This window comes from Berkeleyomyces rouxiae (assembly GCF_048999995.1).
Source record: "Berkeleyomyces rouxiae strain 22BRR77 chromosome Unknown BrBRR77_ptg000004l, whole genome shotgun sequence".
NCBI lineage: Eukaryota > Fungi > Ascomycota > Sordariomycetes > Microascales > Ceratocystidaceae > Berkeleyomyces > Berkeleyomyces rouxiae.
The window spans coordinates 712,866-726,648 of record NW_027396494.1 but is presented as its reverse complement, the minus strand read 5'-3'; the positions used below and the strand labels follow the sequence as shown (position 1 = coordinate 726,648).

General features: G+C 51.5%; 6 protein-coding genes across 6 annotated transcripts; 4 read left to right on the top strand and 2 right to left on the bottom strand.

Annotated features, from left to right (window-relative positions):
- Window positions 1-345: 345 nt before the first annotated feature.
- On the top strand, window positions 346-3,984 carry BROUX77_004418 (uncharacterized protein; the record flags this gene model as incomplete). The annotated part of the gene is made up of 1 exon (XM_073749179.1): window positions 346-3,984. One exon carries the CDS (start codon window positions 346-348, stop codon window positions 3,982-3,984), a length of 3,639 nt encoding a protein of 1,212 aa, XP_073604875.1.
- A 1,089-nt stretch (window positions 3,985-5,073) lies between these two features.
- Window positions 5,074-5,898, top strand: BROUX77_004417 (uncharacterized protein; the record flags this gene model as incomplete). The annotated part of the gene is made up of 1 exon (XM_073749177.1): window positions 5,074-5,898. The coding sequence occupies one exon, from the start codon at window positions 5,074-5,076 to the stop codon at window positions 5,896-5,898; it is 825 nt and encodes a 274-aa protein (XP_073604874.1).
- Window positions 5,899-6,592: 694 nt separating this feature from the next.
- BROUX77_004416 (uncharacterized protein) lies at window positions 6,593-7,318 on the bottom strand (the record flags this gene model as incomplete). Its single annotated transcript, XM_073749176.1, has 3 exons — window positions 6,593-6,766; window positions 6,856-7,200; window positions 7,268-7,318. 3 exons carry the CDS (start codon window positions 7,316-7,318, stop codon window positions 6,593-6,595), a joined length of 570 nt encoding a protein of 189 aa, XP_073604873.1.
- Window positions 7,319-8,272: 954 nt separating this feature from the next.
- BROUX77_004415 (uncharacterized protein) lies at window positions 8,273-8,884 on the top strand (the record flags this gene model as incomplete). Its single annotated transcript, XM_073749175.1, has 1 exon — window positions 8,273-8,884. One exon carries the CDS (start codon window positions 8,273-8,275, stop codon window positions 8,882-8,884), a length of 612 nt encoding a protein of 203 aa, XP_073604872.1.
- A 186-nt stretch (window positions 8,885-9,070) lies between these two features.
- On the top strand, window positions 9,071-10,174 carry BROUX77_004414 (uncharacterized protein; the record flags this gene model as incomplete). Its single annotated transcript, XM_073749174.1, has 1 exon — window positions 9,071-10,174. One exon carries the CDS (start codon window positions 9,071-9,073, stop codon window positions 10,172-10,174), a length of 1,104 nt encoding a protein of 367 aa, XP_073604871.1.
- Window positions 10,175-10,564: 390 nt separating this feature from the next.
- On the bottom strand, window positions 10,565-13,448 carry BROUX77_004413 (uncharacterized protein; the record flags this gene model as incomplete). Its single annotated transcript, XM_073749173.1, has 3 exons — window positions 10,565-10,795; window positions 10,907-13,370; window positions 13,444-13,448. The coding sequence occupies 3 exons, from the start codon at window positions 13,446-13,448 to the stop codon at window positions 10,565-10,567; spliced, it is 2,700 nt and encodes an 899-aa protein (XP_073604870.1).
- Window positions 13,449-13,783: the final 335 nt, after the last annotated feature.

Genomic DNA, 13,783 nt, shown 5'->3' with positions numbered 1-13,783 from the left:
TCGACAGCTGGCAGGGCTGAGGGCCTCAAGCCGGCTGCTTACTCATCGGGCTTCAGCATGTTGTGATATCAAGTCCCAGCCACAAAGCCAGCCACGGCTCAGCCACATCACGTGACTACATACCCCGCCTGCTCCTCCTAGCATACATGAACCCGTGCCCTGCTACATAGAACTCTCCCTTGAATATACTGAATTTCCATGCAAAATCTCAACAGGTTATGAGCCCTCGCTTTCACGAATTAAGGCACCCTCCCGTTATCACGATACAGCATCCGCTTGGTGCATACGCGAAAGCATAATTTTTTACCTCGTTTCTCCCTCTCAATCCCCTAAATTTTTTTCAAAATGGTCGATAAGAAGATCGTCAGAGGACTCACCATCGATACCAAAACTGTCGAACTGTCTCGCAATTGGTTGACAAACAAGGAGGTGATTGTTCCGCTCCAGGATGTCGAGACATCTATTACGCATAACAATCTCCCAGCGGTTGGCCAAGTTCCCTTTGTGAAATGGCTGAAGACTCTTCAGGAAATCATCATCATTTCCAACACCGCTGCCCTCTTTGTCGGCGACGACCTAGTCGACGTGACCTCTCACTCCCTGATTGCCAGAAACTGCTGGATGAAAGTTCTCAAGAAGTCCAGCCACAGAGTTACCTTCCGGGATGACATTTCTCTCAAGAAGATGCTCGAGAAGATCTCGGAATCAGCGGCAAAAATCGACAGAGCCACGGCCGCTGTAAAAATTAGAGAACTCGCGTCGTTGCAGATGAGGAACATTCACGAGCTTCCCAAGGTCATCACATTGATAAAGGATCGCGTTGCTATATGCGAGACTTATCTGACGGAACTGGGACTAATGCTGGCTCTGACCCTTCAACCGATACTCTCGCCGATCGATGGCCAACTGGCCGAAAGAGTTGACGAATGTACAACGGTTGATGAACTCCTCGATGTTCTGGACAATCGTGCACACTCACTAGTGGAGTCGACTGAGCCTAGCCTCAGCTGTGCTGGATGTGGGAAAGATGGCCACTCCGTGGAAGAGTGCAGGAGACGCTCCCGGAAGGGGAAAAGAAAGACCAAGGCGAAAGCCGAGGCAAAAGCCGAAGGAACCGTTAGTTCTCTTCGCACAGCGGAGGCCTTCCTCGTAGATAGTGGTGCAGATCACTCCATCCTCCCTGTCAAAGAACATTTTTCCTCGTATGTTCCAATCGCAAGTTACGTTAATGTAGTTGGTGACAAGCATGTGCAAGCCCTAGGCAGAGGTAGCGTCGAATTTCTCGATGATCAAGGAGTCACTGTCAAAATTGAAAACGTGCTCCACATACCTCAACAGGAAGCCATCATATCGGCTGGAGAACTTCTCTCTATGGGATACATGTTTGAAACGCTGGCCGACAAGGTCACACGCCTGAGCAACAACCAAGGCTCAACACTAACACTAAACATACGCAACAAGAGAATCTGGTACGACATACCAACTCCCAAGGTTTCATCCTTGAAGGCCGACCGAGACTGGCACCGCGCTTTTGCGCACATCAACACCCACTACGTGCAGCGCACTCTCGCTCAACACGGCTTGAAGCTTAAAGTCGACCACTCCAAATGTCAGTCGTGCATCAAGGCCAAGATCACACACAGCCCGAAAGCTACAACAGGGCTTCGGCGCGCCACAGAAGCGTTGGAATACCTTCATCTCGACCTGGTCGGTGGTAAAAACGCACTGCCCAAAGCCACATCATCAACAGACTTTCCTCTTGCAGACCAGTTCCTCTTGGTAGTCGACGAGTTCTCTCTATACAGATGGGCATTTCCTGTTCACAGTAAGAAGGATATAGCCATACTGATAGATAACTTTATCGAGCAGCTCAAAACTCAATTTGGACGACATCCCAAAGTCCTTCACTCCGATGATGCGTCTGAGTTCAAAAGCAGCAAATGTCTTGAGTTGGCAGAACGTCGAGGCATGCTGTGGCAACGCAGTGCTGCCTACGCTCACGAACAGAACGGCATCGTTGAAAGAAGCGTGCGAACGGTCTGTGAGGCACTGAGCGCTACCCACGAGTGTGCGAATCTTCCAAGCAAACTGTGGCCTGAAACGCTTCAAGGTGTCCTATATGTCCTCAACAGGACGGCAAACTCGGTGGTACCAACCTCACCATACCAGGTCGTCTACGGCAAACTACCGGATATTGGAAATCTCTATCCTATCGGTTGCCGCGCCGTTTGGCCGATGGAAGGCAAAAAGAACGGCAAGGTCCCGGTCAAAGGAGTCTCAGGTGTCTTACTAGGCTATCATTCCTCAAACTCGTGTTACGTTCTGGAAGATGGACCTGACAAGCGTGTCATTACGCGGCGTGATGTGTCCTGCAACGACAAAGTTTTCCCCTACAAGTCGTCCATTATGGCTTTAAAAGGCCAGCCTGAAATTTCTGTCTCGAAAGCCCTTACGGGCCCCGAAGAGGATAAGTGGCGCGACGCCATGCGCAAGGAAATAAACACCATTGAGTCCTACGGCTCCTGGGAGATTATTCCTGCCCACGCCGCCCCACGTCGACCCATGAACGGAAAATGGGTCCTTCGGAAGAAAGACGACGGAACGCACAAGGCCAGATGGTGCGCATGTGGCTATGATGAACAAATCAACTCGGATATAAGCGCTGATGTGCTTCATGGAGTTTCTCTCCGAATGGTGTTGGCTCTCATAGCATCTCGTGACTTGGTCTGTCACCATATTGACGTCAAATCCGCTTTTCTCAATGCAGAGCTTGAAAAACCGGAATACATTCGACCCCCCGACCACATGGGTTTCCCATCAGACTGTGTGCTTAAACTCAAGAAGGCCATATACGGTCTTCGGTCCGCTCCTAAGCGCTGGCAGCAGACGCTACAACAGCATCTGGGAAGCATTGGTTTCACCCCGCTGAAGAACGATGGAAACATCTTCTTCAATGGTCAAGTATGGATAGCTGTATATGTCGATGACATGCTAGTTCTTTCCAAGGAAACCAGTGACGTTCAAGATGTCATCGTACGTCTCGCCGCAATTGTGGATCTTCGTGACCTCGGCCCAGTTTCCACATTCCTGGGCATAAACATCCGTCACTCATCATCAGCCATCAACATTGACCAAAAATCGAAAATTGACAAACTAGTTGAGCGGATGAATCTATCACAGTGCCGAGGGTCGTCTATACCAATAAGCAACGACAACCTCATTGATCAGGAGAGTGAGCCTCTCTCCCAGAACGATCATGACACTTATAGAAGCATAGTTGGCTCGCTACTACACATTTCCCTTTACACGCGCCCTGATATTGCTTACACGGTGATGCGACTTGCCGCAAGAACGCACAACCCGACAGACGGCTGTCAGCAGGCTCTGAAACATTGTCTGAGATACCTGCACCGGACAGCTGCCCACAGTCTTGCGTTTCCCAAAACGCCAGGCAAAGATATCTTAGCATCTACCGACAGCAGCTGGGGCAACAATACCTCGTCACGAGCGGTGTCTGGGAATATGTTCCTCATAAACGGGGCACCGGTCATGTGGAGAGCGCGCAAGCAAACACTGACTGCACAAAGCACGTGTGAAGCTGAGTACGTCTCAGCGGCTGGACTGGCAACCACAGCTATCTGGCTCAAGCCACTGTTTGAAGAGCTGTTTGGGATTGAGGAATCGGCACCCATAAGGGTTCAGATGGACAACCAAAGTGCACTCGCTGTTGCCAATGGGTCCAAAGTGTCTACCCGGAACCGACACTTCCTCATCAAGCAGACATCACTCAGGGAAGCCATTGAGGCTAAGGTTATAAATGTCATATACACCCCCACAGATCAAATGATTGCTGACGGGCTCACAAAAGCCCTGCCCAAAGCAGCGTTTGACACATTTCTGTGTCGATTAGGCATGGAAAAGGGGGAGTGTTGTGATATCAAGTCCCAGCCACAAAGCCAGCCACGGCTCAGCCACATCACGTGACTACATACCCCGCCTGCTCCTCCTAGCATACATGAACCCGTGCCCTGCTACATAGAACTCTCCCTTGAATATACTGAATTTCCATGCAAAATCTCAACACAGCACAGGCCTACAGCAGCAAAACCTTCGCCGGGACCCGCTGGACCACATCAAAACGGGTCCGTCCAAGACCCAAATCGGCCCTGTCCTTCTAGAAAAACAAGGGGCATTGGCTACTTAGGCTTTTCGCCCCTCTGCCCACTCGAGCCACAGGGCCTATTATTGGGTATTGGGCATTGGGTATTGGGGCCATTAACTATACTTGTGCAACTAACTGCAACAACTGCATATCTCTGCTGACCTGGTGACTCGTCCCCTCTAACGCACCCATCGGCCCCGAATTTTTCCTCCGCCTTCCACCGTCTTCGCCACAACGAACGCTTGTGATTGTCTGGTCCTTGATCGTCGATAAATCCTCGCACCGCGATCTTTTTCTCCTCTTTGTTCTTCTTCTTACTCCCGTACCGCTTTGCTACGTTTCTTTCCAGTCATCAGCCGTGCCCCAAACAACTCAGGTCCGTACCCTCCTCCCCCCCCCTGTGCTTCCTTTTTCCCTCTTGGTGTGTCCCTCGTCAAAAGCCTCCAAAGAGACCTCTGGGGCCATGGTCCAGCCGGCTTCTGCAGCTGAAACGGCCCTGAAAGACACATGCAGGCAGTCAGACAGACAGACAATCCAAGCCGCCGCAGCCTTGAAACCTACTGCCATATGGATTACACAGCACCACTATCAACATCAGAATCACCGACGCACTATCATCGATCGCCATTATCTGCCCACTCGCTAACTATCGCCTCTAACCCGCAGCCTCCAATCTGAGCTCGACTCTACCCGGACCCATCTGCCCGCCGCGCGCTCACTCGTGTCGACATCTGTTTCCCTACATTCTTCACCACTCACGACATTGTTTGCCATCCGGGTCTCTCCGGAAAAAGTCTTCTCATCCGAAAACCTAGCCAAACTATCCGTTGTGCCCTGGTTCGTCCCATCGTGTTGCCTTCGCCACCACTGGCACACAGATACGCGTACCGAATCATCCTTGTTCGCCCACAATGTCCGTCGATTCGCCTGAGCAGCTGCTTGACGCCTTCAAGGCCGCAGCTCTCTCGGTGACAAAGCTCTACAAAACCTCAGCCGCTGCCCAAAGCAAAGCCCGACTCGACGGCTACCAGGATTGCCTAGAGGATCTTCTTGCCTTCCTCGACCGCGAAAACATCGGCCTCGGCGATGGCGAGGGCTGGCGCATTCGTAGCTGGGCTACCGAAAAGCTGAATGGCGATGCCGCCATGAATACAGGAGACAGTGAAGATGAAGAGACAACGGTGCCCGAGCCGTCTCGGAATACTCCTCCTGCTCCTGCTGTCTCTACTCCAACTCTCTCATCAGCCAGCTCCGTCCCGCAATCTGCTACCCGGGCTATCGCTCAACGCTCCGAGACTACCTTCACGACCCCCACTCCCACTGTGCATACTCCGCTATCCGTCCAATCAACCACACAGTCCGAGCCCGCTGCTCAGCAGTCCGCCACGATAGAACAGTCCCACGCCTCGGTAACCGCTTCTCCCTCGACAACAAAACCCTTCTCCCCCTCCATCACGGTTCCCACCGCCGATACCTTTACCTTTCAGTCATCCATGAGCTATCCCAACATCGACCAGTTAGCACTCTCCGACTCCACTGGCTCTCAAACTTCACGCGCGCCGCTGCGCTCTCGCCTTGGTGCCTCGAATGCTGTCCGGAACGCGCAGTCTCGTCCTTTGGGTCGTGGGTCAGGCCAAAAGCGCAAACTTAATATCGCTGAAATATTCGACTTTGGTGATCTCGGCAACGGCAAAGACATGTTTGGCACTGGTCCCAAACGCAACCGACACGCCTGAGCTTTATAAGCCAGACCACGGCACGACTATTTTTCTAGTCAAATATCCATTGCATCAGACTTGGCCGCATGGGCCGTTTCTTTCCCATTCATTCTTTTCCGCTAATTCTCTTTCCTTTCCGCGACTTTGTCTTTTTCTTCATCTTTTATGTTCATTGCATGAGAGAGATTCATGGTATATATTGGGGCATGACGAGGGCGTTCCACAGCCACCGAGTAGGATGGCGTTCCATTTTCTTTCATATCTTTCTTCAAGCTTCAACTGCATTGGCAGCAACATCCTTTTTCCATTCGGTGGCCTTGCGAGGAACGACTGATGAAGACATTTGGCCTGGGTTTTACCATGAACGGACATGGTACCTTTCGTTTTGCTTCTTTTCGCACATTTGTCTGTTGCTTCTATGTTTTTGTTTTGCTTCTTTTGCCTCTTGATCTTTTTTTTGTTGGGTTCGGCTTGGTTTGACCTCTCCACATCCCACTATTTTCTTTCTTAATCATTTACGACCTTGACGAGACAAGTATCTTCACAATATAAATCTGGCTTATGTACACGTTTTCACGTATTCCGAGTTTTTACACGCGGTGAAATCTCAAAGCATGTTCCACGAACAAAATGCCAACTCCACAACGCCTTCGGGTATGTGACATGGAGCTTGACAACTTTAACCCTATTAAAATGAACCCAACATCTACGTTTAAAATACGGTGACTCCGGGCGTCCAAGTCTCTCCTATGCTCTTCATGGTATCTGAGAACTTTTTGCTCGTGATCCGTTTGCCTCCTTGTCCTGCCAAAGGGGAGTGGTCATCTGGCTGGAAGAATGGATTCTGTAGTAACGATATGTAGGCAGCTTGCATGGCCTTGAATACCTGAGCTTGAGGTTAGCTTGGATCAAGTTTTGCAGAAACACTTTGGTGAATTAGTTCAATATAGAGCTCTTTTCACAATGACAACTTACTGGTTTCAGCTCTACATCGCGCAACCCAATAGAAACGGAACTTCGTGCGCGTTCCGAAACCAAAGCAGAGTCAATGCTCCGGCCGCGCATATCGACAATAACAACAAATTTGACACCAGTATTCGTCTCGAAGCCGTAAGCTGCGAGCCGGTCGTCAATGGCATGCAGTAGGCCCAATTCACCGCTTAGGCCAACAGCAGCAGCAGTATTGCTCTTCGTGCGCAGCTCAAAAATGTCCAGCGAGGAGGAAAGCAGTAGACTAAACTGGAGCGGAGTGCGGATGGGCACAAAGCTCGTCGTTGTGGGGTCATAGGATGGAAATATAGTAACGTGTAGCGGGTTGTTCTGCCAGAGGAGCAGAGCATGTAGTTAGTATAGAGAATTTGGATGTCGCGATGAAATAGAAGCTCACATTGCGCCCAATCACACCGAGGCAGGCGATGGACGGGATTGCAGCAGCCATGAGGGGCAGACAAAGGAGACTTCGTGTGGCAAGCTAAATATGAATAAAGCAGAGAGCGCAATAGCCAACAAAGCCGCAAGACAAGATTGTCAAGCAGAACAACCACCCTGAGGCATTCCTCGATTCCCCGTCTATTGCTGTGACGTTATCTGTCGGTTGCTTGTCCAGCATGGGACAAATCTGTGGCGCCCCGATACGTGGCGTAGGGCTCCCCACTCGAGTGTGGCGGATGCTGAGAAGAGAGGGGTGGGATCAGGGGTGGGGCTAACAGGCTGGATGGACTCTGTTGTGCTGTGCAACTCAAATTGGACTTCATCAAATCAAAAGAGGGAAAAGGATTCTTTGTGGGGGGGCAGGGGAGCTGAGAATAGTGGAGCATCAACAACGACGTCTGGGGGGAGAGGGCCTAGATCGCCTGGATTTGCGACTGCAAACGCTGTTTCCAATATTCCAAATGCAGGCGTAGAATTTAATCGAAGAGAGAGTAGCAGAGGTGGACGAAACTGGCCAGCCTGTTTGTTTACTTGGTTGGGTCCAAGGCAGGTTGTTTTGATTTCCAAGCCTGTCATGAACATACATAACGTAGTATTTAGACAGAACGGAAAGCCACATCTGTACTGCCCCAATCCAACTCTCTGGATATTCATTTCATTTTTTTCGCAACTGCCTCTCCTAAGCACACATCTTTCCTCTGAAAACCTTTACATGGACATTTAGAAATTTCCTCCGTTCATTCCGGACTCCAAACCTTTTCAACCTCCAACCAGAAGGCACAACCAAAAAAATCCACTCTTCCGTTTGTTGTCTCTCTCGTTCCTTCTTCTTTCTGCCTGGCTGATCACGAACCTGCAAACTGCCTTTTGGATTGCCTTTGCCTGGAAGCCCTTCCTATAAATTGGTCACGACCTTTTCTTTCTTCTTTCTCTTTCTTTCTTTTATTTCTCCTTCTTCAATATGCCGCTTTCCGACTTCTCCGCAGCCCCTGCCACCCTCCACAATCATCGCCCGTATCCCTCATCACGGCCCTCATCATCTTCGTTTCTTGCTGATGCTTCTGTTGAAATAAGCATTCTATTGGCCAATTCTCAAACTTTGTCATCCCATGACAGCATAGAGTCACTGCAGGACTCAGACACCAGCATTATCAACCGCAAACGCCAGATTACAGGGTTTCAGGGCAGTTTCTCATCCAACGTGGGCACGCGCGAGTGGCCTATACGTGATATTCCCTCCACCATGGAAGCTGGTGGTGTTAAAGCCTTGGTTGCCAAGGCCGAGGCTAACGCGAGAACACGTCCCGAACGCGATTCAAGTGGTGCGCGACAAAACATGGATTTTTCATTAGCCTTGCCCGCCGTCGAACATAGCAGTATAGCTCTGGATGAACACAGATCCTTGGGTGTTGACGATTCCACGATGACAGGATCAGAAAAGGACTCCTCAGAATTTGATGACAAGCATCACGCCACCATTCTGCAGGTTACTCCAGTCGCCTCTCCACGGACACATTCCAACATTGGATCCACGCCCCCCGATCGTGAGTCTAAAGACGTACGTGCATTCTAGAAAAATGTACGATCACGTTTGCGCATTAGTGGTGCTGAGAGCTCTGTAGCTCTATCGATGCAAGTCCCATCTGCAGATAATCAACCTTATATAGACACAGGTCCAGATGTAATGGTACCTTTGGCTATGACTATTGGTTCATCTTTGGGAACTTGTCAATATTCCCCAACCATTACAAAAATATCAATGGAAGATCCACCATCTCTGGCGACTTTGTCGGTAGCTGCAGCGCCAGGCCAAAGTGAAGGTATGACAACTAGCAACTGCGTATCAGAGGACAATGACAATAGAGGTTACACTTCTAAGCCCCTACAACCAACTCATCCCGCTTCAAGTGAGCTACTTCCAGCATTTCAGCCCAGAAACGCGAGCTCATCGCAGCCCAGTGTCCCCGAGCCTGCCCCCGAAGCTTCATCCCAAAAGCCTTTGCTCAATGTACACATACGCTGCACTTCCTTGCAGGATCGTCTCCAGGACTTCCAGGAGTGGCTTGACGTCTATCTTCCGCCAAATGCCTCTGGTGATGCTACTGAGAGTCCTGGTTCTATGGAAATAAAGGCGACTCGCCCTCCTACCAAGCCAGAATTGTCTACATATCCACTTCGTCATGTAAGCGATAGTCAGTGCTTGCACACCGGCAACATCCAGTCTTCGTTCATAGCACAACATCACAACATTAACAGGAGTCCTGGCGCTGTAAGAGATCACTCGTCAAAAGATTCACAAAAGGCTTCAAGGCACCAGCAGTCAACACAATCGTCGCACTTGCCTAGACGCCACACTTTGGATGACGTTGAGACAACTAGCCGCTCCTCTATTCCTATCTTGTCTGTAAAACACCTACGTAGAAAGCTGAATGGCATTCAACAGATCTCTAGTCCATTGTCTCCTCGCAGCCTACACCCACCTGTTCGTCCAATACGCTCAGATGTCCAAGACATCTTCAATTCCGATTGTTCGCCCCCTCTACCACCGAGGCGCGTAGGGGGCCAAGACATGCAAGTGTGCCAACTCGAAATCCGTACTATTCCCAGAGATGACGTCGAGACACCTCCGCCTGCAGCAGCTTACGCCAATCCATACTTTGTACCTCACCAGCCATCTCGTACCTCGTTCCAATGTCAGAGCCGCAGGGTTAGATCAGACTCATCGGCCGTATCCACACTTTCTTCACCGCCTATCCCTCTGAAGTCCAGACGCCGAGCGAGCGGGCGGCCATTAATTTATTGGACGATCTTTGGTCAAGCAATTGACCCTCCTTTACCTTGGGTGCCTGGAGGTTGGATATAGTAAGAAACGGGAATACGCGGGACAATAGGGTTGAGAGTTTATGGTTTCACGAGGGCTTGTGTCTGCTTATGGGCATTTACTGTAGAGACATTACTCGGACACCCTTGAGCATACAAATAACAGCAATAGAAAAATCGATCAAGAATATAAAGCTAGTTGACAAAAATTGTGAAACCGACTCGAATGGAAATACGCAGAATTGACTACCATGATATAAACAACCTTGAGACGCCGCTCCCCCATCCACTTGTAAACAAAGCACAGCTGAGCAATGCATAGTTCTTGCATTAAAATCATGCCATTTCCATTGTGTATCTCGTCACTTCTATCACACATACACCTATCAGACCCAAGAACCGGTTTTCCCAGACTGCCTATTGCGTCGCCACACTACATCGCAGCTTCGGGCGCGGAACCTCCTTTGGACTTGTCCTTGCGCTTGACGAGGTACTTGGAGAGCGTGCGCGACAACGCGCGCTTGCAGCTAGCCTTTTGGCTGCCGATGAAGCTCTCGATGGTGACTTCGATGGCGCGGTCAATGTCGCGTTGAAGGCAGTAATCCGACAGGCGCATGCGGCAAAAGGCCTCTGTGATGCGGAGAATGGCTTCGAGATGACGGACCTGAGCAAGGCGCAGAGCGTTAGCACGACAAATACAGAAGAGGGATAACGGGAGCGGTAGGTGGGAGGAGAGGCCAGGTACGGCTGGGCCGGGGGGTGTAGAAAGACTTACGGTAATTGGGTAGGCGCCGGTAATCATTGACTCTCGACGCATGTCGGCGAACAGACGCGACACCTTGTCGACTTCGAGCTGATACAGCACCGGCCGGACCTTTTTGCGCGCATAGGTAATGTACTTGCGCAGCAGTTCCTGGTCGATGGGGCCGCCCTTCTTTTGGCCCTTGCTCTCCCACGCCCTGAGCTCCTCCTCGGCGGCAATCAGCTCGGCGGAGCGCTCGGGCGGCGGGCCGTCGTGGGCGGTGGCAGCGCCCGAGGCGACGAGCTCGTCGTAGGCGAGCGAGGCGGCACGGCACTTGGCGCGCTCGACCTCGATGGCGTTGCGCAGCAGGTTCGCCGAATCCTTCCAGGTCGGGTGGCTGACTTCGTGCGAGTCGGTGATGAAGGTGGCCAGACGCTCGTCTTCTTCCGGGTCGACGACATCGCGCACGACGCAGAGAATGTCGAAACGCGACAGAATGGGCTCGGTCAGCTCGACGTTGGCGGAGAAGGGGATCGTCGAGTTGTAGCGGCCGCCGATGGGGTTGGCGCCGGCAATGATGCCGCAGCGCGCCTGGAGAGTCGTCACGATACCGGCCTTGGAAATAGAAATAGTCTGCTGTTCCATGGCTTCGTGGATCGACGTCCGGTCCTGGTCGTTCATCTTGTCAAACTCGTCAATTAAGCAGGTGCCCTTGTCGGCAAGCACCAGAGCTCCGCCTTCTAGTGTCCATTCGCTAGTCACGGGATCACGGCGCACACTGGCAGTCAGACCGACGGCACTGGCACCCTGACCGGTAGCAAACACGGCTCTTTGGGCTGTCTTCTCAGCAAACTTGAGCATCTGTGACTTTGCCGTACCGGGGTCACCCAAAAGCAAAACGTTGATGTCGCCTCTGATATGGTGAGATCCCTTGGTAGTTTTGGCCACACCACCAAAGAGTGACAGCGCAACGGCTGTCTTGATATCGCGGTGACCATAGATACTAGGACCAATAGAATCAATAATCCTTTCAACGATATCGGGCTCTTTGCTCATGGCCGTAATTATCTTTTCTTCTTCAGGAGAGATGTTGAAGCCCTGGAGATCGTCGTTCTCTTTGATGACATTGTTGGCCTCGAGAACGGTTGCAAACACGGGAAAACCGTTGCGGTTGTTGAGTTGGGCGTCATAGCTGTTGCGGTAAATACCAACAACCTCGATCTCGTCTCCAGGCTTGCACGTGTCGATCAAGTCCCACAGCAGAATCACCTCTCTGTGTCTGGGCAGACGACCAGCCTCGACCTTGCCAGGCGACTCCTGTAGAGTGATTTTCTGGTAATTACGGTAGATGGTCTGGTCGGTGTTGAGCGTGAATGGTCCACGGGACTGGCAGTTCATGCAGAAAGACACCTTAACTTCAACGTTGGACTCTTGCTGAAAGGGACCCAAAGTCACACCACACTTGCTGCAGTCAAACTTGACGTACTTGAGCTGGGGAAACACGCCAGTGCGGCGAGTCACGACACCACTGACTGAGACGAGGCAGTTAAGATGGCTCTGGCGCAGTTGACGCAGAGTGTAACTGATGGGGAGATCCTTGAAGCGCACATGCACTTCGGGCTGGATATTGGCGTAGTCAGGGAAGTTGTCAATAAACATGTCCATGGCTACCTCATCAAACAGCTTGAGTACTTGTGACGGCGCATTACACAGCATGTAGGCCAGTGAGGCATTGTGTTCTGAAAGCAGTTCATAGGAGACAGTGATCGTCTCTGCGTTGCGTGAGGCCAGCTCAAGCATCATGGTGGCGTGGTGTGAGTTTCCAGAGCTGTCAATTGACTCGGTCATGAAGCGCTTGAACTCATGCTTGATAGTCCGCTGGGCCGAGGGTGTAGCAATCCAATCAGCCAACTCATTGGTTTTCATGTCCGACAGGGCCTGGGAGCTGAGCTGCTCCTCCATAATATCCATGTCCATCTCGTCGGGAGCCTCATCGTACATGTTTCTATGGCGGCGCGGCTGGGCAGTCAGATCGATCTCGTCGTTGTCGAAATCGCTGCCCAGGAAGGCTGACGGCAAGTTGCGGTTCCGAGCGACTTCGCGGTCTCGTCTGTTCATTTCCGATTCGAGAGCTCGTCTGGAGCCGAGATTCATGTCACCATACTCGGTCTCATCCAGGCCAATTCCTTCATACCCGTCATCTGAGTGTTGGCCTCTGTAGTCATCCATGAAGTTCTCGTTAAACAGATCGACTTCACCCTCTGCAAGCTCATCTAAGTCCTCAAGATCGTCTTCGACGTCGAGAATCTGATCGTCCTCGATAATGTCGTCGTCGTCAGCGCCATGGCGCATCATGTCGTTGTGCATTGGCGGCGAGGACGGCAGGGCGGGGCTAGACCCCATCGCCATGTGGTCATCTCTACTGCGGGATCGCTTTCGGCTAGACCGGGACGGGCCCGGAGCTAAGTCGGGGCTGTCACGGGGGACGGGAGGGGAGCTGGGAGAAGAGCAGCAACATAGGGTTAGCAACGGTAGTGAAGCCAGGGGTTGGTAGCAAAGGTTATCCGCACCTCATGGTCACTTGGATCTATGATACAAGGTGAAAGGTGTCCTTGGGCGAGACGGCAGCGGTTTGTGTTGCACAGAGCAGGCAAGCCGGAGCAACCAAAGGCGGCGTCGGATTTTGTTGTGATTGTTGGTGTGGGGAATGAAGCCAAAGAGTGTCTTGGTGCTGGGGCGTTGCAGGCGATTCCTAGTCTGTTCCCCTTGTGTCTTTTGGTGGAGGAGAGATTTGGCCCAGACGTGACAAAACGCGTCGTTGGGCCTTGTAGAACGCGTAAAGTGGTTTTTCTGCTTATCGCAGGTGGGGTGAAAAGCGGTCAGTGTGACGTGCACAGTATAGACTATGCG